Source organism: Carcharhinus amblyrhynchos, chromosome 1 (genome assembly GCF_965287045.1).
Source record: "Carcharhinus amblyrhynchos chromosome 1, sCarAmb.v2.hapA, whole genome shotgun sequence".
Taxonomy (NCBI): Eukaryota; Metazoa; Chordata; class Chondrichthyes; order Carcharhiniformes; family Carcharhinidae; genus Carcharhinus; species Carcharhinus amblyrhynchos.
The window spans coordinates 170,402,806-170,425,812 of NC_137324.1; the positions used below are offsets into that span (position 1 = coordinate 170,402,806).

A 23,007-nucleotide genomic window follows, 5' to 3' on the forward strand; every position below is an offset into this window, starting at 1 on the left:
ACAATGATAAAAGCTGCAAGAGTCACTCAGTGAGGCAAGAGAGGTTTGGCAACACAGGGATGCAGCAGCTCACTGTAAAGGGCAACGTGTAGAGAGGTGATGGAGGAAGAGCAACTAAGGGAAGATAATGCACCTGGGAAGGACAAACAAGGCTAGGGGTGACAAAATAAATGATGGGAAATGGAGGAGTTTAGGAATAGAGGGTAACTGGAGTGTCTGCAAGGTAGGTAAGGTAAAGTGGTTAGAAGGTATATGAGTTACTTTCCTTTCTTATTTAATGCACAGAATAGGCAGGTTATATTAGAGCTGTATAAAACACAGGGTGGATCACAGCCGGAACAATGTGTGCAATCTGGGCACAACATTACAGGGAGGATGTGGTGAATGATGTGTTCTTCCCATTCATGTTACGAGCACAGAATTGATAGGAGGGGTTCAGGGAATATATCAGAATTAACATGGGAATTCCTGAGAACGTTTCAGTATTTGCAGGCAATCCCTTAGGAATATGTCACCAATTGAATGGGTCCCTGGGTGGTGTTTCTGCAGTTTCATTGCTTTTCGTGGCAGGACTTTTGAGACTGAACTTTGTGCTTTTGAAAATTGCCAGATTGACAGGGAACACAAGCGTGTGTGTCCACTCACTAAAGAGTGTGTTAATATTTACTGTAGGCATGTGAACAACATTATAGTTAGCTACAGACGATTCCTGTGCGGTGTGTCAATACTTACAGGGATTCTTGTGGAGTGTGTTAGTATTTATAGTGAATCCTAGAACCATTGAATCCCTACAGAACAGAAAGAGGCCATCTGGCTTATCGAGTCTGCACACTGACTCTCCAAAAGAGCATCTTACCCAGGCCCACCCTGCAACACCACACATTTATCATGGCTAATCCACCCAATCTACGTATCTTTGGAGCGTGAGAGGAAGCTGGAGCACCTGAGGAAACCCACACAGACACGGGGAGAATGTGCAAACTCCACACAGACAATGACCCAAGCTGGGAATTGAACCTTGGTCCCTGACGCTGTGAGGCAGCAGTGCTAACCACTGTGCCACCTTCAGCACTCCCTCTCTCCTGTGATCGTTCTGACCAGCATATGGTTTCAAAAATTCAATTAGATTGTATTATTTTGCCAGTTATCGGGCTCTTTAAACTTCACTGTTCTCTGAAGATGTTCCAAACTGTCAAGATAGTTTAAACAAAGTCACTACATGAAAGCAATTTCCTTTAGTATGTGTGTGTCTTTTGTTCCCTGTGGTTACACACACATAACAGAATGGTGTACAATATCGGACACTGTAGCACTCTCGCTGTGACTTTGACCAGCACAGGTTGCCTGGGAGAATTCCAACATTCAAAGGTTTCTTTTTGAGCACAGATGGCATAGAAACTGACTTTGTATTCCGTTCTTACAAGATTGAGGTACAAGATTAAAATGATAAAGGCATTTGATGAGTTTGATTCAGAGAAACTATTTTTTCTGGCAGGACACAAAAAAAAGGCACAATCTTAATATTAGAGCCAGGAATGATGCATTTTTCCCTGTGGATAGGTGGTGGAAGTCTTAAACTCTCTCCCGAAGGCGGCTTTGGATCCTGAATAACCTGAACTGTTAATGACTGAGACTGTTCGATTGTTCAGGTATCTAAGGGATATGGAGCAAAAGGCAAGTAGGTGGGGTTCCGTTCAGATCAGTCAGGGAGAGGGGCTCAAAAGGGGTTGAAAAGCCTGCTCCATTTCAATCCAACTGGATTCAACATTGGAGGAAAATGGGAGGAAAAGATTTTTCACCCAGAGGGTGGTTGGTGTCCGGATCGAACTTCCCCAGCTGGGTGGTGGAAGCAGATTCGATCGAGGTGCTCAAACAGGGAATTAGATTGCTATCCAGAAAGAGAGCAGGTGTTAGGTTATGGGGACAAGAAGGAAGGGGGTGAGACTGAGTAGAATTGCTCTTTCAGATAGCCAGACTCGACAGGCCAAATGGCCTCTTTCTGCACTATAAAGGTTCTGTGATTCAAAACACCTCATCTGCCAGTGCTTTCATTTCCTGTCGTTTGAAAATTTAAGCTTCCTGAAAAGGTTTCTAAAAATGATTAAGCAGATTATATTATTCTTATAGGACAAGTCAACATTACAGGCCCCAACATGTACTTTGGTTCAGAGGTAACATTCTTACCTCACGGGCAGACACTTATAGGTTCAAGCTTAACTCCAGAGATTTGAGCAGCTAATCCAAGCTAACATTGTAGTATTAAGACAGTACTGCACTATTAGAGATGCCATCTTTTGGATGAGGCATTAATTAGAGTTTAACCTCTCAGGTGGACATGAACATTCATGTGGCACTACTCAAAGAACAGGCAGGGAGTTCATATGTTTCCCTGGGTCGATATTTATTCCTTCACTGACATCAAAAATTGGAGCTCCGAATAAAGGGTCATCGAATGAAACATTAATTCAGTTTCACTCTCAACAGATGCTGGTTCACTTAACGTTCTTTCAAAAAGAAAATAAATCTGCCATCTTTACCTGGCCTGGCCCACATGTGACCCCAGAGCCACAGAAATGTGGATGATTCTCAACTGCCCTCTGAAGTGGTGCACTCAGTTCAAGTGGATGGACAATAAACTCCCACCCCAGTAACCAACACTGACATCCCATGAATGAATAGAAATAACAATTCAGCTACTTCTGAACTGCAGTGCTAAAGAAGCCAACAATTTTGGTCCCAGTCTGATACTATCCAGGTAAAGGATTAGAAGATGGAACATAGAAAAACTACAGCACAAACAGGCCCTTCAGCCCCCAAGTTGCGCTGATGATATCCCAACCACTCGGCTTACCTATAACCCTCAATTCTATTAAGTCCCACGTATTCATCCAGAAGTCTCTAGAAAGACCCTATCGAATTTGCCTCCACCACCACCGACGGCAGCCGATTCCACTCACCCACTACCCTCAGTGAAAACTTACCCGATATCTCCTCTGTACCTACTCTGCAGCACCTTAAACCTGTGTCCTCTCGTAGCAACCATTCCAGCCCTTGGAAAAAGCCTCTGAGAATCCACCCGATCTATACCTCTCAACATCTTATGCACTTCTATCAGGTCACCTCTCATCCAGTGTTGGAGATAATTACTGACTGTGCTATAACAAGCCTTTGCCAATGCTCTGTCAATGGAATCTCACGTAAGATGTGCTAGGCTTTTTTTTCAGCATCCTTTGCTGGTTGGTAACGAGGCTATAAGCAGCCCTTTAGTCCCTACATGTCACGGGCATTTTGACAAGGACGTCCTTGTTTCTCCATATGTTTGTCCTCTGGATCAAGCACGGTGGCACTTTGGTTAGCACTGCTGCCTCAGAGCCAGGGACCCAGGTTCGATTCCTAATTTGGGTGACTGTCTGTGTGGAGTTTGCATGTTCTCCCCCGTGTCTGCGTCAGTTTCCTCCCACAGTCCAAAGATGTGCGGGTTAGGTGGATTGGCCATGGCAAACTGCCCCCTAGTGTTAGGGGGACTGCTAGGGTAAACATGTCGGTTATGGGGATAGGGCCTGCGTGGGATTGTTGTGGGTGCAAGCTCAATGATCCAAATTGTCTCCTTCAGCACTGTAAGGATTCTATGATTCTATAATTCTAAGAAATTGTTTACAATGTTGTTACAATCAGGCACAGTTACAGGGACTAGGCTCAAGAACAGTCACCTGGGCCAAGTGCAGGGGGTGAGGTGGATTGGGATATTCATACAGCTTCAGAAGGGGAGAGTAGGGATGGAAAAGGTTCAAGAACCTTTTGTGAAATTATCAAATAAAATACCGGGGTATCTCAGAGAGGGTTTCAGCCCAGCTAACAGATCTCAAGATGTTGAGAGTTTGTGTCTTGACTGATTTTCTCTGATTCCAGAGGTCATCTCCAGATGTGTTGATTCTATTGATCTGCCAGATGATATCCAAAAGAATGGTTCCCATTGATCGTAACAAACTCCCACTCTAATGCATCTTTCACCCTGCTACCTTTCTTTTTTAAATAAACAGAGATTTGGTTTCTCTTATTCTGTGTGCTGAACAACTTAAGAGGTTCTTTTTCCCACCCTCTCCTAAGTTTACTTTGCCCTCTGGTCCTAGATTCTAGGAGGAATTTTGGTTTTTACTCCACCACAACCTTGGCTCAATGACAGCAGTCACCCTGGACACAGAGGTCACAGGTTCAAGACTCATTCTGGAGATTGAAGACATTGTGCAAGCCAAGGGAGCTGAAGGAGAGTGCAACACTGTCAGATAAGGGGCGGCACAGTGGCACACTTGTTAGAACTGTTGCCTCACAGCGCCAGGGACCCAGGTTCAATTCCGGTCTCGATCACTGTCTGTGTGGAGTCTACTTGGGTTTCTTCTGAATGCTCTGGTTTCCTCCCATAGTCCAAAAGATGTGCGGGTTAGGTTGATTGACTATGCTAAATTGTCCCTTAGTGTCAGGGGATTAGCAGGGTAAATGTGTAGGGTTACAGGAATAGGGCCTGTGTAGGATTGTGGTCAGTACAGACTTGATGGGCCAAATGGCTTCCTTTTGTACTGGAGGGATTTTATGATCTCCTGTCATTCATATGAGATGTTAAACCCAAGGCCATGACACCATTCGAAAAGCAGCTGGAGAGTTCTTCTTATGTCTTAGTCAACCTTTACAACAAACATCATAAGGGGAAGGTGGGATCAGGCTATTGAGTTGGATGATCAGCCACAATCATAATGAATGACAGAGCAAGCTTGAAGTGCCAAATGGCCTCCTCCTGCTTCTATTTTCTATGTTTCTATGTAAAACATTGCAGTCTGTACGTGTCGTCTGTGGACAAATTGGCTGCCATATTTCCTACTTTGATTCCACTTCATAAAGGATTTCATTGGCTGCAAAGCACTTTCTAAAAAGTCCCAAAGTCAGCACGGCATTACACAAATGCAAGTCCTTTCCTTCTGGAATGATGCACACACTCAAACTTCAGCAGGAACACAAAAGATATTTATTAACAAGGAAAAGCTTTAAAGAGTCTAGCAGGTCACCTCCCCTCCCCACCCCCAACTCCCCATCCCAACATACTTTCGAGATGTCTTCTGCCTCAGATAAGACTCTCCTGGGGTGATTACCCACTCTTACACCGGGATATTCAGACTGCGCTCAGCCCAAAACCAGAAAATCCCACCCGATATCAGCAGACCTTCGCGTGGCTTGCACACCCCCCCACCTGCTATGATTCCCTCGGCGGGTAGGATGGGAAAACTCTCCCACCATCCTCGATTGATCCCTAAAGCCAGTTGACTCTCGTCTGCTCTGTTACCCTTAAAGGAATAATCACCCCACCTTCCCGGTGGCAATCAACTTCCTCTTTATTGAGGGGACAGCTTTTCAAAATTTGACTACGCGCCTAGGACTGCTTACAAACACCGGCCTGCCCTATACCAACTTTCAAAGTGTCAACTATGCAAAGATAAACCATACTAAAAGTTGCAGAAAAGGACTTGCATTTATATAGCACCTTTCATAATTGCAGGACTATGTCCCAAAGTGCTTTTTAGCTAAGAATGTATTTCTGAAATCAGTCATCATTATACAGTAGAAAATTACATCAGTCAATTTAAGCAGACTAAAAGGTCCCTGAAAGGGCAGTAAGTTGCTTTATTAACGTGTGCAGCAACAGAAATAGTGTATGAGCACATTGACAATCTCAGGATAGCAAACAGACACAAAGAGCCTTTGGAGAGCTCAGTTTGAAACTCATGCCCATACACGGATACACAGAGCAGTTCCCAATATGAAGACAGACCTGCATTGCACCATTTGGTTAAAATCCGGAATACTGCTACCCAACTGAAAACTCCAGTCAGCTACCTTAGAATGATGACCATTCTTACCCCCAGTAAAATGATCACAGAATCTGTCCTGTGCAGAAGGAAGCCATTCAATCCATCGAGTTTGTACTGACCACAATCCCACCCAGGACCCATCCCCATAACCCCATGTATTTACCCTGCCAGTCCCGCTAACACTAGGGGCAATTTTAGCATGGCCAATCAACCGAACCTGCACATCTTTAAACTGTGGGAAGAAACCGAAGCACCCGGAGGAAATCCACGCAGACATGGGGAGAATGTGCAAACTCTGTAGAGACAGTGACCCAAGTTGGAATCGAACCTGGGTCCCTGACGCTTTTGAGACAGCAGTGCTAACCACTGTACCACCATGCTGCCTTCATTTTGCTTTGAGTTAGCAAAGAGTGAAAATATGACACTATTGCCAAAGTCTTACTGATGTTTACACTGGCAGGATCTTACAGTCCTGCTGATGACCCACCCTACCGTGGGTTTCCCGGTGGCAAGGGGGACATTCAATGGGAAACCTCATTGACAACAGCGAGGCCATAAGACTCCACTGCCCGTCAGCAGCACACCATCTCCTGCTGCCGCGAAACACGCCACAGAGGGGGTGGAAAATCTCACTTTGAAAGTCTATGCATGCAGAACTTGTTGCTTGTGCCAATAATCAGCTGACTAAAATGGAAGAAAAATCAGAAAAGAGACTTGGAGGAGGCCCTTTCAGGCTTACCACCAAGGCCCAAGACATCTAGAAACATTCTGTTATTTGTCTAAGACCTCTAGAGACATGGTTATATTCAAACTCAAAAGCCAACACAGCCCCATCCCCATATTCATCCATTAGTCGCCAGGAAATATTACATTGCAGTCCATATCATTGTTCTAATAATTCAGAGGCCCAAGGTGAACATGGGTTCAAATCCCAACACAGCAGCTGATAGAATTTTATTTATTTAATTAATTAATAAATAACAAAAATCTGGAATTGAAAGCTAGTCTCAGTATGGTGACCTTTGAACAATCAGCAATTGCCAAGAAAACCCATCCGGTTCACTAATGTCCTTTAGGGAAAGAAATCTGCTGTCTTTACCCGGCCTGGCCTACATGTGACTCCAGAGCCACAGCAATGTGGTTGACTCTCAAGTGCCCTCTGAAATGGCCCTGCAAGCCACCACCAAGGGTAATTTGAGACTGGCAACAAGCACGAGACTTGCCAGCGATGCCCTTGGCCCATGAAATGATTTTTTTTAAATGAGAAGTTTATAGAGCACAAATGCAGAGGACAGTTTACATGTAGCATAAACATTGGTGATGCTAGCTAGAGTAGAAGTGGAGATGAATTTTCTTATTAGATTATTGAATTTTTTTTTGGGAGGGTGGGAATGGAATGCCATGGTCCCTCTTGGAATGCAATCACAAGGAAATTGGGAACATGCTACATATGAGCTATGTTTCTGTTAGCGGACACACGTGCATCATAAAGGGATTATAAAGTAGAATAAACTGGCTGGGCACAGCAAACAGGAAGTGGAAGGAATTTTGGCTGGGGACACACACAATGTGATGAGGAAAGGCCTCTTCTGCCCCCACTCCTGAAAACCATTTACAGCAACTCCCATGCTCACCCAGCTGAAAGATCAGAGTGTTGGGAAGTGGAACTCTTTTGCCAACCTCAAGATAAGGACTCGAGTTGGTGGCAGAGCAGCTGGATGCAAAACGAAGCTCTCTCTGCCGGATTTCGATGATGTACTCAAGGTCTATTTCAGAGGAAGGCCCTGGTTATACAACTGTCCCTTGCTTGGGTTTACATACTAGAGGCCCACGTTTTAAGGCCTCAGGGTTCCCCACAAATTTTATCCTGTGCACCTGCATCAGATATCAGAGACATATTGCTTGGAACATCATTGTTATCAGCAAAGATGAGATACTTGCATCCAGGCCACACGACCCAAGTTCAAACTTGGGAGTGCCAAAGCTGAAAGGACAGTTACTAATCAATACCCCCCCACACCCTATATTCCCATTCAGTTCCAATCGAACAACTAAACTACAGTGAGAAATATCTTTCCAGACCATGAAATAGTTTTATGTTCCTCAATATCATAAGGAACTTTCCAGAACAATACATTTAAAATCATAGAATCCCTACAGTGCATATGGAGGTCATTTGGCCCATTGAGATGGCACCAACTCTCTGACACAGCATCTTATCCAGGCCCTTTCCCCCACCCTATCCCTATAACTCCACAAATTTACCATGGCTAACCCATCTAATCTTTACATCTTGGGACACTAAGGGCAATTTAGCATGGCCAATCCACCTAAACTGCACACCTTTGCAGTGTGGGAGGAAACCAGGGCACCTGGAGGAAACCCACACAGACACGGGGAGAACTTGTAAACTCCACACAGACAGTCACCCAAAGCTGGAATTGAACCCAGGTCCCTGGCGCTGTGAGGTAGCAGTGCTAACCACTGTGCCACTCTGTTGTTTCCTGTGCTTGACAGGTTTCCCAGCTGTTGAAAGTATTCACGTCTTATGAGGTCAATGCCAAATCGGACGATGAATTACATGCCAAGGAGTCACTCACCGGTATCGAAGGAGCAGCCATTGGATTGTCCAGAGGCCAACAAGAATCAGACCATTGACCTCCGAGATCTTGAAAGCCCACTCAACACGGTCCACGTAGTCAAAGAAGGTATCAGGTAGTGGAGGATTCTTCTCTTTAGGCGGAACTCTTTCATGCACAACAGTGATCATAACACTCGTCATAATCAAGTTGAACAGTGCGTAAATAAAGGCGACACCAGTCTTCCACCACTCCATTGGAAATTTACTGGTGATATCTGGTAGGGAGATTTGAACGTACTCCTTTGGGCTCTTCCTGATGCCATTTGGTAAACTACTCGACTTGGCGCCCTCATTGCTGACAGAGGGCAAGGTGGACCTGCCATGACCGCTGGAAGGCATGCTCTGCTGATTGTCTGCCTGTTCTTCAAACTGTAATATCTCAATTACTTCCATCAATGTCTGTACATCTGACAGTCAAATTATAAAAATATGGAAACCATGCAAAATTACCACAGTTCTTATTCTTTTCTAAATGAAAAAAGTTTCAGCAGAACATCTGTAGTGTAAGTGCAGTTCTTTACGGCAAACCAGTCTATCGATTGGAGATGATTGTCTTGGAGTGTAGAAACTAGGTGTTCACCTGCAGGGCAGGTTCTAGAGTCAGGATTGTAACAAGGGTGTCCAAAGCAGTGCAGTTGTTGCTTCATTCCACTTTCAGTCTGATCATACCTGTGAAAAAGAAACGCAGAAATAAGCAACCATGTTTCAAACAGGGCAAGACATTGGTGGAAAACTTCACTAATGTACACGGGCAAAAATAACTTTAGCCCGACGCACTATTTTCTCCCCACGTGGATGACAATCACCGTCCAACATACTGGTGCCCTCCTTGTGCCAATCCAAATAGTACCTCAAGACAAGATTCTTGCACTGAGATAGGGTAGTATCACAACTGACAGCGACCCTATTCTCCCCTCCCAAACCCATGACCATTTCCAGCAACAGTGCTATCTTCCACATTTCAGTGGGTGGCACAGTGGTTAGCACTGTTGCCTCACAGCGCCAGACACCCAGGTTTGATTCCTGGGTCACTGTCTGTGCAGAGTTTGCACGTTCTCCCCATGTCTGCGTGTGTTTACTTCAGGTGCTCCAGTTTCCTCCCACAGTTTGAAAGACAGGCTGGTTAGGTGAATTGGCCATGCTAAATTCTCCCTCGGTGCACCTGAACAGGCACCAGAGCGTGGCGACTTGGGGATTTTCACAGTAACTTCATTTCAGTGTTAACGTAAGCCTACTTGTGACACTAATTGATAAATTTAAAAATATTTATTACCTCAAAGGCTGTGGATGTAGTTTATATGGACTTTAGTAAGGCAGTTGACAAGGTCCCACATGCCAGACTGGTAGATACATGGCAACAAGACCACCCACAAGTTCCCCTCCAAGCCATTCAGCATCCTGACTAAGAAATATATCACCGTTCCTTTGCAGTCGCTGGGTCAAAATCCTGGAATTCCCTCCCGAAGGGCATTGAGGGTCAACACACAGCATGTGTGGACTGCAGCATTTCAAGGAGGCAGCTCACCATCACCTTCTCAAGGGCAACTAGGGATGGGCAATAAATGCTGGCCAGCCAGTGATACCCACATCCCATGAATGAATAAAAACAATTCCCACATATACAGCAGCCACTTGATAATGGTCAGGAGCAGGAATCCTGGCCTTTCCCAGACCCAGATGTGAATATGACCCAAGCCACTTTCATCGCCATGCTGGTGAATAAACTAAGCACCACGCAGGAATTCTATTTTCCTCCACTTTTTTTATTGTTGGCTCTGTTCCACTTTCCGCAATACTCTGACCAAACTTCATACTCTCGGGAAACTTTGTGGATTTGTTTTTGAATTCTGGTCATAAAAATAGCAATCCAGCAAGTTCACCACAAAATATCAGCAACTGTCAAGTAATCTTAAGTACGTGGTCAGGTAAAAGCAACACCAGTCCAAGTTTGCAATTCACCGCACTGCAATCTAAATGGTGATGTGATTTTCTTTTGCATCTCAAAATCATAGGTCAGTGCATTGATTACTAGGAAGGTTAAAGAATGTTGGCTGCATCACACTCAAGTCTGCTATCGGTATTCTCACCCGAGTCAGAAGGCCAAACGCACTCTGATGGTTTCATGGTCATCATTTAATTCTAGAATTTTCATTCCAGATTTTTATTGAATTTAAAGCTGTGGTAGGATTCAAATCCAGGTCACCAGGGACACCCCAGGTCTCTGGATTACTAGTCCAGTGACAATACCATCACCGTAGTGGGTCAGATCTCCAACAACGATGAGACAAAGTACAGGAATAAGATAGAGAATCTGGTGAACTGGACAATAATCTCTCCCTCAATGTCAACAAAATGAAGGAGATTGTCATTGACTTCAGGAAGCGTAAAGGAGAACATGCCCCTATCTATATCAACAGGAACAAAGTAGAAAGGGTCAAGAGCTTCAAGATCACCAACAACCTGCACCCCCCTGCCCCCATGTCAATACTTAAATTAAGAAAGCCCACCAATGCCTCTACTTTCTCAGAAGGCTAAGGAAATTTGGCATTCAGCTACAACTCTCAGCAACTTTTACAGATGCAACATAGAAAGCATTCTTTCTGGTTGTATCACAGTCTGGTATGGCACCTGCTCTGCCCAAGACTGCAAAAAACTACAAAAGGTTGTGAATGTTGCCCAATCCATCATGCAAACCAACCTCCCATCTATTGACTCTGTCTACATTTTGCGCTGCCTCGGCAAAGCAGCCAGTATAATTAAGGACCCCATGCACTCTGGACATTCTGTCTTCCACCTTCTTCCATCCAGAAAAGATACAAAAGTCTGAGGTCATGTACCAACCGACTTAAGAACAGTTTCTTCCCTGCTGCTGTCACACTTTTGAATGGACTTACCTTGCATTAAGTTGATCTTTCTCTACACCCTAGCTGTAACACTACATTCTGCACTCTCTCATTTGCTTCTCTATGAACGGTAGGTTTTGTCTGTATAATGTGTAAGAAACAATACTTTTCACTGTATGTTAATACATGTGACAATCATAAATCAATTCAAATCAATACCACAATGCCATTTCCTCACCCCAAGTTGATACCTCACACAGGATGATAGGATTGCTGTAGTGTTGGAGGTCCCACCTCCATCAAACCAGGATTCCTGTTAAATTTTTCAGGTGAATGTTAGTGAACCCACAATATTATTCACAGAGCAAGGGACTCCTCCTCTTTCCAGCTCTCAACCAAACACAGAACAATAGATTATTTAATAAAAGCAAGTTACTGCAGATGCTGGAATCTGAAACCAAAAGAGAAAATGCTGGAAAATCTCAGCGTCAGTAAGAAAAGAGTTGATATTTCAAGTCCAGCTTTGGCAAAGGGTCGTCTGGACTTGAAACATCAGCTCTTTTCTCTCCTTACAGATACTGCCAGACCTGCTGAGATTTTCCAACATTTTCTCTTTTGGTGACAATAGATTATTTATTGCATCCTGGTTTGTGAAATCTTATGATGCTGAAAACGGTTTCACCATTCTGCACTTCAGAAGTAATTCTTTGGCATTATGAATCACACAGAAATGTTACACAGAATTGGCATAGGAGACGGCCGTTTGGCCCATCATATGTGCACTGGCTCTCCAAACAAGTGCCATTGCCCTGCCCTTTCCCCGTCCCCATGATATCCTGAGGTTGTGAAAAGTGCTGTGTAAATGCAAGTTCTTCCTTTGTTCTTCCTGTTTCTTGTGGTCATTTCTTGTGTTGGCCTTTGCAATGTCTAACAATTGAAAGAGCGAACCAGGTCATACATTTTCTGGTGATGTTGGTGGATGCATGTTGGATAACAGAGTTGTTTGAAGTCTCCTGTTCTTCTTCAAATAGTCTTGATTTGATTTATTGTCACATGTATTTGCATACAGTCAAAAGTATTGTTTCTTGCGTGCTATACGGACAAAGCATACGTTCATAGAGGAGGAAAGGAGAGGGTGCAGATTGTAGTGTTAGATTTACAGACAGTTTATAAGAGTTAGAGTTATAAAAGCACAGAACGAGAGTAAAAGACAGGATTAGAGGAAGTGATGGGGACAGCTCTCAAGAAGTCACCACGTTTGGCGCCATCTCAATGTCTGAAAGAACATTGTCATTCCACCCTTCATGTTTCTGATCAGGAAAAAAAAACCACCTGCAACAACCTGGCACTCATTTAGTATTGCATTGGAATGTCTGTCCTAAAGGTGAGACTTTAACCCACAGCCTTCTGAGTTCAGAGGCACTTTTGTTTATGGGATCATGCTGTGTACAAATTGGCTGCTGTGTTTCCCTGTATCACATTACTTCAAATGTACATCATTGGTTGTGGAGCATCTTGAGCTTGCGAAAGGCACTATACAGGTATAATAAATCTTTCTCTTCTCTCTGTTGCTAGGATCCTTCCAACAGTAATGTTGGCTTCTAGTTCAGAGACTAGCCCACAATTGTACGGATTGACATTCTACAAATTACAGTAAACTAACTGTTAACTCAGTGATATGGATTGAAAGAAAGTATTTGTGTAACAACAGTGACTCAGGAATAAAGAGAACTGGGGATAATTTGAAGCCAATTGCTATGTCGGACTGTTGGGATATAGCTGCTAAGTCGCCACTTGATCAAACTGGTCATATGTCTAAATACACATCATAGATGAGTAATGTAACAAGATTTGTAGAATTACTATCCCTTCTATCAACTGCAGCAGACTAATTCTGTCAAGGATATAATAAAACATTCATTTTAGATTACGCTGTGTTAAACTTTTTTTAATTCATTTGGGGGACATGGGCCTCACTGGCTGGCCAGCATTTATTGCCTAGTCGCCCTTATTCAGAGGGCAGTTGAGGGTCAACCACATTGCTGTGGCTCTGGAATCACATGTAGGCCAGACCAGTAAGGACAGTAGATTTCCTTTCCTAAAAGGACATTAGCGACCCAGAAGGGTTTTTCCTGACAATCAACAATGGCCATGAAACCATTGGTAGATCCTTAATTCCAGATATTTTTTAGTGAATTCAAATTCCACCATCTGCTGTAGCAGGATTCGAACCCGGGTCCCCAGAACAATTAGCTGAGTTTTTGGACTGTCTGGCAGTAATACCACTAGGGTATCGTCTCTCCTGAGCCTGGTTAACGCAGTACGAGGGAGGATACAAGCAAAATACTGCGGATGCTGGAATCTGAAACAAAAACACAAAACGCTGAAAAGTCTCAGCAGGTCTGACAGCATCTATGGGGAGAAAATAGAGTCAATGTTTTGAGTCTAGATCATCCAGATTCAAAACATTGGCTCTATTCTCTCCCTACAGATGGTGTCAGACCTGCTGAGAATTTCCAGCATTTTCTGTTTTTGTAATGCAAAATTAGGGTACTTTTGAATGATGCTCGATGGAAGCAAGTTGAATTCAGCAATTAAATTCCTTCCCTGGTTCTTGTATGTTGACAGAATGCACCATCCTTAAATGGAGAAGCAATGAAACAAAGCACTGTTAGTAATGCATCAAGTTGCACTCTGTTCAGTCTCTCACATTATCTGGTCAGAATAAAGTTAACTTGTGATTAACTTGTGTTTATTTAGTTTGTGCCGGTTGCCAAGCACTTTCTTGTGAAGAATTATTGGTTTATACATGATGACTCAAGGGATAATGAGTCACCATCAAACATAAAACCCTGGGGGTGGGTTAAAAAAGTCTCAGTTCCAATTCATTATTCAGACAGTGTCATCAGTGTAAGCTACTCAAGTTGACTACTCCTCAAGTACTGCCAAAGATGGCCAAATTTATTGCTTAAAACTGCAAGTACAAAATCTCGGTTGAAAGGATTTAAACAAACACTGGCCAAGCCCAAGGGTATAACGCTCAAGGCAGAGCATATGAGACAATCCTTTCAATGACAAGTAAATTTTAGCCTTCACTCAACAGATGTTCAGAAGCAGGTCCAAAATACACATCTTGTAATCCTGGAAGAGAATTAACTTTGCAACTTAACTGCCTTAGGATTTAGCTTTAATACTCAATGCTAACGCTTTTGCATTAGTGTCAAGCTATCATTAGCTCAGGGACAAAACTGCTTTTTTAAAAAACGTCAGGAAAATCTAAGTTCCAAAATTGTTTCTCAATGAGAGACTGATTTAATGCCAACATCTGGAAAACGTAGCGAGGTCCTTCTAGTCGAGTCTCCCACTCTCCTGCTGGCACTTGTGCTCCAGCTTCTTAAGAGTTAGTTTGTTAAGTCATTCAGCAGCTGTACCGTCCAGCAAGATGAACAAACTAGAATTCTTTTAACCTCCGATGTATTTTAATTTTATTAACTCCAGCTGCCAAAGCAAAGATTGCCAAGTTAGCTAAAGGTCACAGTAAGCCTGAGTCAAGCCACAATCCCATTTATCCCCCCCGACCCCCCAACCCTGCTGCCTTTTGTACAGATTACTTCAAAAGGTACTGGCGACACAATTTTGCATTGCAGTACAAGGGTACAAAATAGCACAGCATATTTTATATTATTTTGTGTGCGAGTGTGTGTGAGTATGCACGCAAGCGAGTGTAAGCATGTGTGTGTGCATGTATATGCGTGCATGTGTTCTTGAACACATACGAGCATGTGTTTGAGAGTGCATATGTGTGTGTACGCCTAAATGGAAATGGAATACTCCAGAGGAAAAAAAAATCATTGGTTTACTTACTTACGGTCACTATTTCTAGGTGAAAGTTGATAACAGATGCACTTTCTTTTCTTATAAGCTCTGCACGTGTGGATAGTGCGCTAAGTGCCTCATTTGGTCATAGCCATAGATAAGCAGTGAAAAGCTTATGGAGAGCCTCACCAACTTCAGCCTACATCCACGCAAGATTGCTTTCCTTTGAGGATCACTAGGTAGCAGCCTGGAGCAGGATCCCTGGTTGCTGTTCTGCTCCCTATTTTCCTGTTGTTCACCAGGGTTTCTACGTTGCCAGTAGAGTAGATATTACAGTTTATGATTTTGCTCTATGGTGCTTATACCGCTCACTATTAGCAACAGAGAAATTTTTTTGACAGTCCCTTTAAAATCTTCAGCCTGGAAGGTCGAAGGCAGCAAGATGTATGGGTTCACCATCCCCACAATGCAAGTTCCCTTCCAAGCCACCCACTTGGAACTCTATCACTGTTTTTTCACCGTGGCTGGATTTAAATCCTGGAACTCCTTCCCTAACAGCACTGTGGGTGTGTCTACACCACATGGACTGCAGTAGTCTATTTTTGTCTATCCTCTTCCTGAGCCACCGCCAAGTTCTCACTAATGATGGCCACATCCCATGAACAAACAGAAAAAAACTAACCCCAAAAAAAACTTAGTCATTACTACAAGGGAAATAAATTTTCCAAGTTAAAAGGCTGTTGTTGAATTTATATTTCTTCTGTAGCAACTGAAATCCTTCCTTAGTGACTCATGCAGACTACAGTTGCTGGAAAATATTGCTAACTCACCAACTTTAACCATTTCTAATACATAGAGTGGTTGATGAGTCAGTGACTTGGACATGAGTCTGACTGATGACTAGTTTTATTGAGCTGCGATTTGACTTGTTATGGGGAGGGGTGGGGGTGACTTGTGGATTTTAATTGATGACATATTTCAATTTAGAAGAAAACTCCTTTTTTTTTAATCCCAGCACAATACAGCTGATTGCTGTTTTTGGCACCAAACACAATTGGTGTATTCATAGAATCCCTACAGTACAGAGAGGCCATTCAGCCCATCAAGTCTGCACAGACAACATCCCGCCCAGCCCCTATTCCCTTCACCTCACCCTGCCAATCCCCCTGATAATAGGGTCAGCACAGGTTGTGCTTCCCCCTATGCAATCCCATCCATTTAAGACTGCTGATTGGCTGCTTCAGAGACTGGATACCAGATCCACAAGTGGAATTGGCCAAGAAGCTGGTCAATCAGGAATGGTCTTGGTGCCAGATTCCCTCCTTTCTCACCAACCTCAAGTGAGGAGAGATCTATTCATTGGCATCAGTGGAGGAAGCCCAATAGAGCAATTCCAATTCTCCAGTCAAAAGGTTTCAGTCCAGTTCTCTGCTGGTAAACATCTTCAACCCAAAGTCCCAAGGTCAAAAGCTATGTGTAACCACCCCTACCTCTGACCCATTACATGGCCATCTGGCTGAACATGAGCCAGGGAACCAGGGCGAGGGACTAGGGAACAAGTCATCAAAACTGACAAGCAAAAGCTCAGTAAGAAACCTCATAACACCAGGTGTTGGACTTTAACCTGATTTTGAGAGACTTATTACTGTGTTTACTCCAGTCCAACGCCGGCATCTCCACATAAAGCAAAAGCTCGACAGCCTTCACATGTAACACATCGTTGTAAATGCACTGAATGCGGATATGTTAAGGTCATTTTAAAATTGATTCAAGCACAACAGACATGGCAACACAGTGGTTAGCACTGTTGCTTTACAGTTCCAGGGACCTGGGTTCAATTCCTGGCTTGGGTCACTGTCTGTGTGGAATGTGCACATTCTTCTTGTGTCTGTGTGGGAGGTTTCCTCCTGGAGCTCCAGTTTCAGTGGGTAAATATGTAGGCATATAGCGGTAGTTCCTGGGTGGGATTGTGGTCAATGCAGACTCAATGGAACGAATGGCCTTTCCTTGTACTGTAGGGATTCTATGATTTACAATGTGCGAATTGCTCTTGCAAGGTTTCCAATCTCATTGTCACCAAATGTTACATCATTTGGTTAGAAAAGTGCTGAATGTTTGGTCACAAAGATAGCTACTATCTGTAAAACATATGGGCTGATTCACCAGAGGTCCTTAAACCGCACCTTCCAAACCCACATCCACTTCCATCTTGAAGGATGAGGGCAGCAAGGGAACACCATCAGTTGCAAGTTCCCCTCCAAGCCACTCATCGTCCTACCTGGAAACATATCATCATTCCTTCACAGTCGCTGAGTAGAAATCCTGGAATTCCCTTCCCAACAGCATTGTGGGTCAACCCACAGAACATGGACTGCAGCGATTCAAGAAGTCAGCTCACCACTACCTTCTCAAGGGGCAACTAGGGATGGGCAAAAAAATGCTGGCTAGCCAGTGACACCCATGTCTCACGAATGAATTAAAAAGTGTGGGGCACGGTCATTGGCACCGCTGCCTCTCAGCGCCAGGGATCCAGGTTTGATTCCCAGCTTGGGTCACTGTGTGGAGTTTGCATGTTCTCCCCGTGTCTGTGTGGGTTTCCTTTGAGTACTCCGGTTTCCTGCCACAGTCCAAAGATGTGCAGGTTAGGTGGATTGGCCATGCAAAATTGCCCCTTAATGCCAGGGGTACTAGCTAGGGTAAATGCATGGGGTTATGGGATAGAGCCTGGGTGGGATCAGTGCAGACTCAATGAGCTGAATGGCCTCCTTCTGCACTACAGGATTCTATAATTTTATGTTCCTTCAGGGCCGATTGAGGCTAAATTTCATTCACCACCTACAAGGCCATCCTGAAAAACAAGCTTCAACATCATGCAAAGGTCCATTGACCTTGGACGGGATTTTCCATGGCTGGAAAATCCTACCCAAGGACTCTGCTCCCACAGCTCTCTGAGGCAAAGAGTTCCAAAGACTCTCAATCTTCTGAGAGATGAAATTTCTCCTCATCTCAGTCTAAAATTGGCACCCCTTTATTCTGAGACTATGCCCTGTGGTCCTAGACTCTCCCATGAGGATAAACATCCTCTCAGCATTTACTGTCAAGCCCCTTAAGAATCCTCTATATTTCAGTGAAATCACTTCTCAATCTTCAACATTCCAAATAGTCCCAACTTATTTAACCTTGCTTAAGAAGACAATCCCCCCCCATGCTGGGGATAACCCCAGTGAGCCTTCTCTGAACTGCCTCCAATGAAATAATATCTTCCCTTAAATAACTCCAGTTTGCACATTCTCCCCATTTCTCACATGTTTCTTCAGGGTGCTCCTGTTTCCTCCCAAAGATGTGCAGGGCGGGTGGACTGGTCATGGTAAAAATGCGCAGGGTCATGGGGATAGGACAGAGGGGAGGGCCTGGATGGGATGCTCTTTTGGAGAGTCAGTGCAGACTCAATGGGCCAAAGGATCTCTTTCTGCATTGTAGGGATTCTACAGTTCTATGGAAATGTTAACTGTGGGTTGGATTTTCCTTCATGTGCCCTAAGACAGGATTCGCACCAGAGGTCTATGGACCTTTACATAGTCCGCTGAATTTCCCATTCAGCCTGCTACAATTCCCGCAGCGGGTGGGATGGGAAAATTTCACCCTCTGTTTCTCTTTGCTCAGATGCTGCCAAGACCTGCTGTGTTTTCCCAGCACTTTATTGTCCTAGATTTGATTCCCAGCTTGGGTCACCGTCTGTGTGGAGTTTGCCCATTCTCCCCGTGTCTGCGTGCGTTTCCCCTGAATGCTCTGGTTTCCTTCCACAGTCTGAAAGACATGCGGGAACAATGACCTCTCCCTCAATGTCAACAAAACGAAGGAGATTGTCATCGACTTCAGGAAGTGTAAAGGAAAACATGCCCCAGTCTACATCAACGGGGATGAAGTAGAAAGGGTCAAGAGCTTCAAGTTTTTAGGTGTACCAACAACCTGTCCTGGTTCCCCATACCGACACTGTTGTTAAGAAAGCCCACCAACACCTCTACCCTCTCAGAAGACTAAGGAAATTTGCATGTCAGCCACAACTCTCACCAACTTTTACAGATGCACTGTAGAAAGCATTCTTTCTGGTTGTATCACAGCTTGGTATGGCTCCTGCTCTGGCCCAAGACCGCAAAGAACTACAAAAGGTCATGAATGTAGCCCAATCCATCACACAAACCAGCATCCCATCCATTGATTCTGTCTACACTTCCCACTGCCTCAGCAAAACAGCCAGCATAAATTAGGCACCCTGGACATTCTCTCTTCCACCTTCTTCCTTTGGGAAATAGGTACAAAACTCTGAGGTCACGTACCAACCGACTCAAGAACAGTTTCTTCCCTGCTGTCAGGCTTTTGAATGGACTTATCTTGCATTAAGTTGACTTTTTTCTATACCGTAGCTATGATTGTAACACTACATTGTGCACTCTCCCATTTCCTTCTCTATGAATGGTATGCTTCGTCTGCATAGCGCTCAAGAAACAGTACTTTTCACTGTATGTTTATACATGTGACAATAATAAATCAAATCAAAAATTAAACATGCTGGTTAGGTGCATTGGCCCGAACACACAGCGGAGTGTGGAGGACCAGGGGAATTTCACAGTAACTTCATTGCAGTCTTAATGTAGGTCTTACTTGTGATTAACAAAATAAAAACTTTAATTTCAGATTTCCAGCATTCCTAGTATTTTGCTTTTACGATACTGATTTCCACTTTAAAAGAAACGACTTTTGACTTGGTTTGAGTTAAATGACTCGCAAAAAGCGAGTGTTTGCGGCAGGGTGTGAGGGAGGGAGGTGTTGTCTGCAGGGGAGGGCGACGGGTGCGAGGGAGAATCTTGGAGTATCAGAGATTCAAATTAGTCCATTCCTCACCAGACATCCAGCCGTTCCAGTAGGAGTCAGTGGCTGTTCAAGATAACTGTAACTACTTCCCTCTCAATTCTCCAAGTCACTCCCGGGGAAGGGTGTGAAGAAATCTCTTCCCCGAAGCGTTGTTCAAGGCTAAAGTCGGAGTGGAAATACGTCCCTCTCGAGTCCAGAGCCCAGCCCAGCCTGCGGGGGACGCTCCGGACTTGAGAACTTTTAATGCAGAGGGACACTAGATACCCCGACAAGGTGCTTTATCAGACGGAAATTATTTAGACACACTGGCAAAGAGTAAAAAAAAGTGAACCAAAGACAAATGAGCTTGGCTCGGGTTCGTAAAACCCACCCACATCGTTATCTCATTGCCGAATCTGAAGAACGTGTCCACTGTGCGCACTGTGATGTCGACGGTTCCACACGATGTTGTTAAATTGCCTTAGTAACTTGGCTGGAGTGCAATGCAAAGGTTAGGCACCTTTTTGTGCACAAGGTAAGGTCCCCGTTTCCCTTGCTGTATCTACTCCAGCTGACATTAAAGCTGGGGTCAAACCTGCTCTGGCTTAATAAAAGCTGGAGTGCTTGGCCATAGACAATAACAAAAGTATCCCCAGAGTTAGGCAGGGATTTGTGACTGTGTGTAGTGGGGGGCGAGGCGCGGCTTAGAAATCTTAGCAGCAAGCAGCGCTTTGAGCCAACTGCAAATAGCGATAGTACCCAGAGCATCAAGTGTGAGGTTTTTTGTTTGAATGGGCCGAATACACACACATGGGCTGGACTGTGTTAAAAGCCAGCGCAGACGGATATAAAAGGGGATAGAGTAGGAACAAGAAACACTGAGGGAAGATTACTGTAGTGTCAGATAGGCGAAAGTTAAAAAGTTAAATTTTATTTATTAGTCACAAGGCCAACATTAACACTGCAATTAAGTTACTGTGAAATTCCTCTGGCCGCCACGCTCCGGTGCATGTCTGGGTCAATGCACCTAACCAGCACGTCTTTCTGACGGTGGGAGGAAACCCACGCAGACATGGGGAAAACGTGCAAACTCCATACAGACAGTGACTGACCCAAGCCAGCAATCGAACCTGGGTCCCTGGCACTGTGAGGCAGCAGTGCCACCCCTGTAGTACTAATCACTTCCCAAGTTTTCCTGTTTTTTTTTCCAGATGGGACCTGTACAGGCCACTCCTGAACAAGGCAGGGCTAAAGTCCTTGCAGACCAATTTGCTGATGGGGTGGGTTTAAATCAACTTTGCAGGATTAGTTTGTGGACCAGGAAACTGTAAGGATTCTATGATAAAGTGAAAGAGAAACCAAGTACATTAAAAAATCGGGAGAGATGGTAACACTACAGTAAGAAATATTAAGTGGGGTCAAAGTTTGAGGGAATACAAGGAGATCTAAATTAGGCTTACAGTACATGTAGTTAGGCAGAGTGTGGTATGCAAGGTTGGTGAGCTGCAGGTACAGGTAGTGACATAAGAGAACAATGTTGGCAATAGTTGAGCGCTAGCTCAATTAAACTAAGGACAGTACCAGCAATCCAATATTCCTAGATACAAGATGTTCAAGAAAGACACAGAAGAAAGTTTTATAGTTTAGTTATTAATATCACAAGTAGACTTACATTAACGGTACAATGAAGTTACCATGAAAATCACTTCGTCACCACACTCCAGCACCTGTTTGGGTACACTGAGGGAGAATTTAGCATGGCCAATGCACCTAACCTGCATATTTTTGGAATGTGGGAGGAAACCGGAGCACCCGGGGGAAACACACGCAGACACGAGGAGAACTTGCAAACTCCACATGGACAGTGACCCAAGGCAGGAATTGAATCCGGAGCTGTCCATGGAGCTGTGAGGTAGCAGTGCTAACCACTGTGCTGGGAATATTACCCCCCCAATACTGGAGAGAGGATGCCCTCGAGGACAGATTCTGTTTGGTTAGAACTAAGAACCACTTAATCTATGATTGTGTTTTATAGACCACCAACTAGTGAAAAATATTTGGAGAAACAATTTTTCAAGGAAATTAGAAGTGTAAGAATTGTAATAATGAGGAAGGGGGGGCACTTAATTATTCTAATATGGACTGGACATTAAGGAATGTAAAAGGTAGAGAGGGGAAAAGAGTTTCTGAAGCATTCAGCAAAACTTTCCACATTAGTCTATTTCCAGTCCAACAAGTGACATTGCTCTAGCTCTGGGAAACAGGGTGGGACATGTGGACGAAATGCCAGTGTGGGAATATTTAGGGAACACTGATCATCTTATAGAGGTTTATAAAATCAGAAGGGGTTTAGATAAGTTAGCCATGATGTGGAGATGCTGGCATTAGACTGGGGTGGGCACAGTAAGAAGTCGCACGACACCAGGTTAAAGTTCAACAGGTTTATTTGGCAGCACCAGCTTTCGGAGTGCTGCCCCTTCATCAGGTGAGTGGAGGTCCATTCACCTGATAAAGGAGCAGCGCTCCAAAAGTTCGTGCTACCAAATAAACCTGTTGGACTTTAACCCGGTGTTGCGAGACTTCTTATTATAGATAAGATGAATAACCAAGATCTTTTCCCCAGGGTAGGGGAGTCCAGAACTAGAGGACATAGGTTTAAGGTGAGAGGGGAAAGATTTGAGAGAGACCTGAGGGGCAGCCTTTTCACACAGAGGGTGGTGCGCATATGGAATAAGCTGCCAGAAGAGGTGGTAGAGGTGGGTACAATTATAACATTTCAAATACACTTGGACAGTTGCACGGATAGGAAAGGTTTAGAGGGATATGGGCCAAACACAGGCAAATAGAACTAGTTCATTTTAGGAAACCTGGTTGGCATGGACGAGTCAGGCTGAAGGGCCTGTTTTCATGCCATATACCCCTATGATTCTATGACATGGTTTATGGAAAAAGGCCAAAGAACAATCCAGAATTAAAATAATTGAGGGAAGGTAAATTT

At 44.1% G+C, this 23,007-nt stretch overlaps 1 protein-coding gene across 2 annotated transcripts in view; it reads right to left on the reverse strand.

Annotated features, from left to right (window-relative positions):
• sgms2a (sphingomyelin synthase 2a) overlaps positions 1-23,007 on the reverse strand; it is a 75,947-nt gene that overhangs the window by 16,760 nt on the left and 36,180 nt on the right. For both annotated transcript variants that reach the window (XM_080195282.1, XM_080195292.1), the window contains one exon: positions 8,459-9,168. In XM_080195282.1, coding sequence (XP_080051408.1) covers positions 8,459-8,892 — 434 coding nt within the window. In that variant the 5' untranslated portion in view covers positions 8,893-9,168. The remainder of the gene's footprint in view (positions 1-8,458; positions 9,169-23,007) is intronic.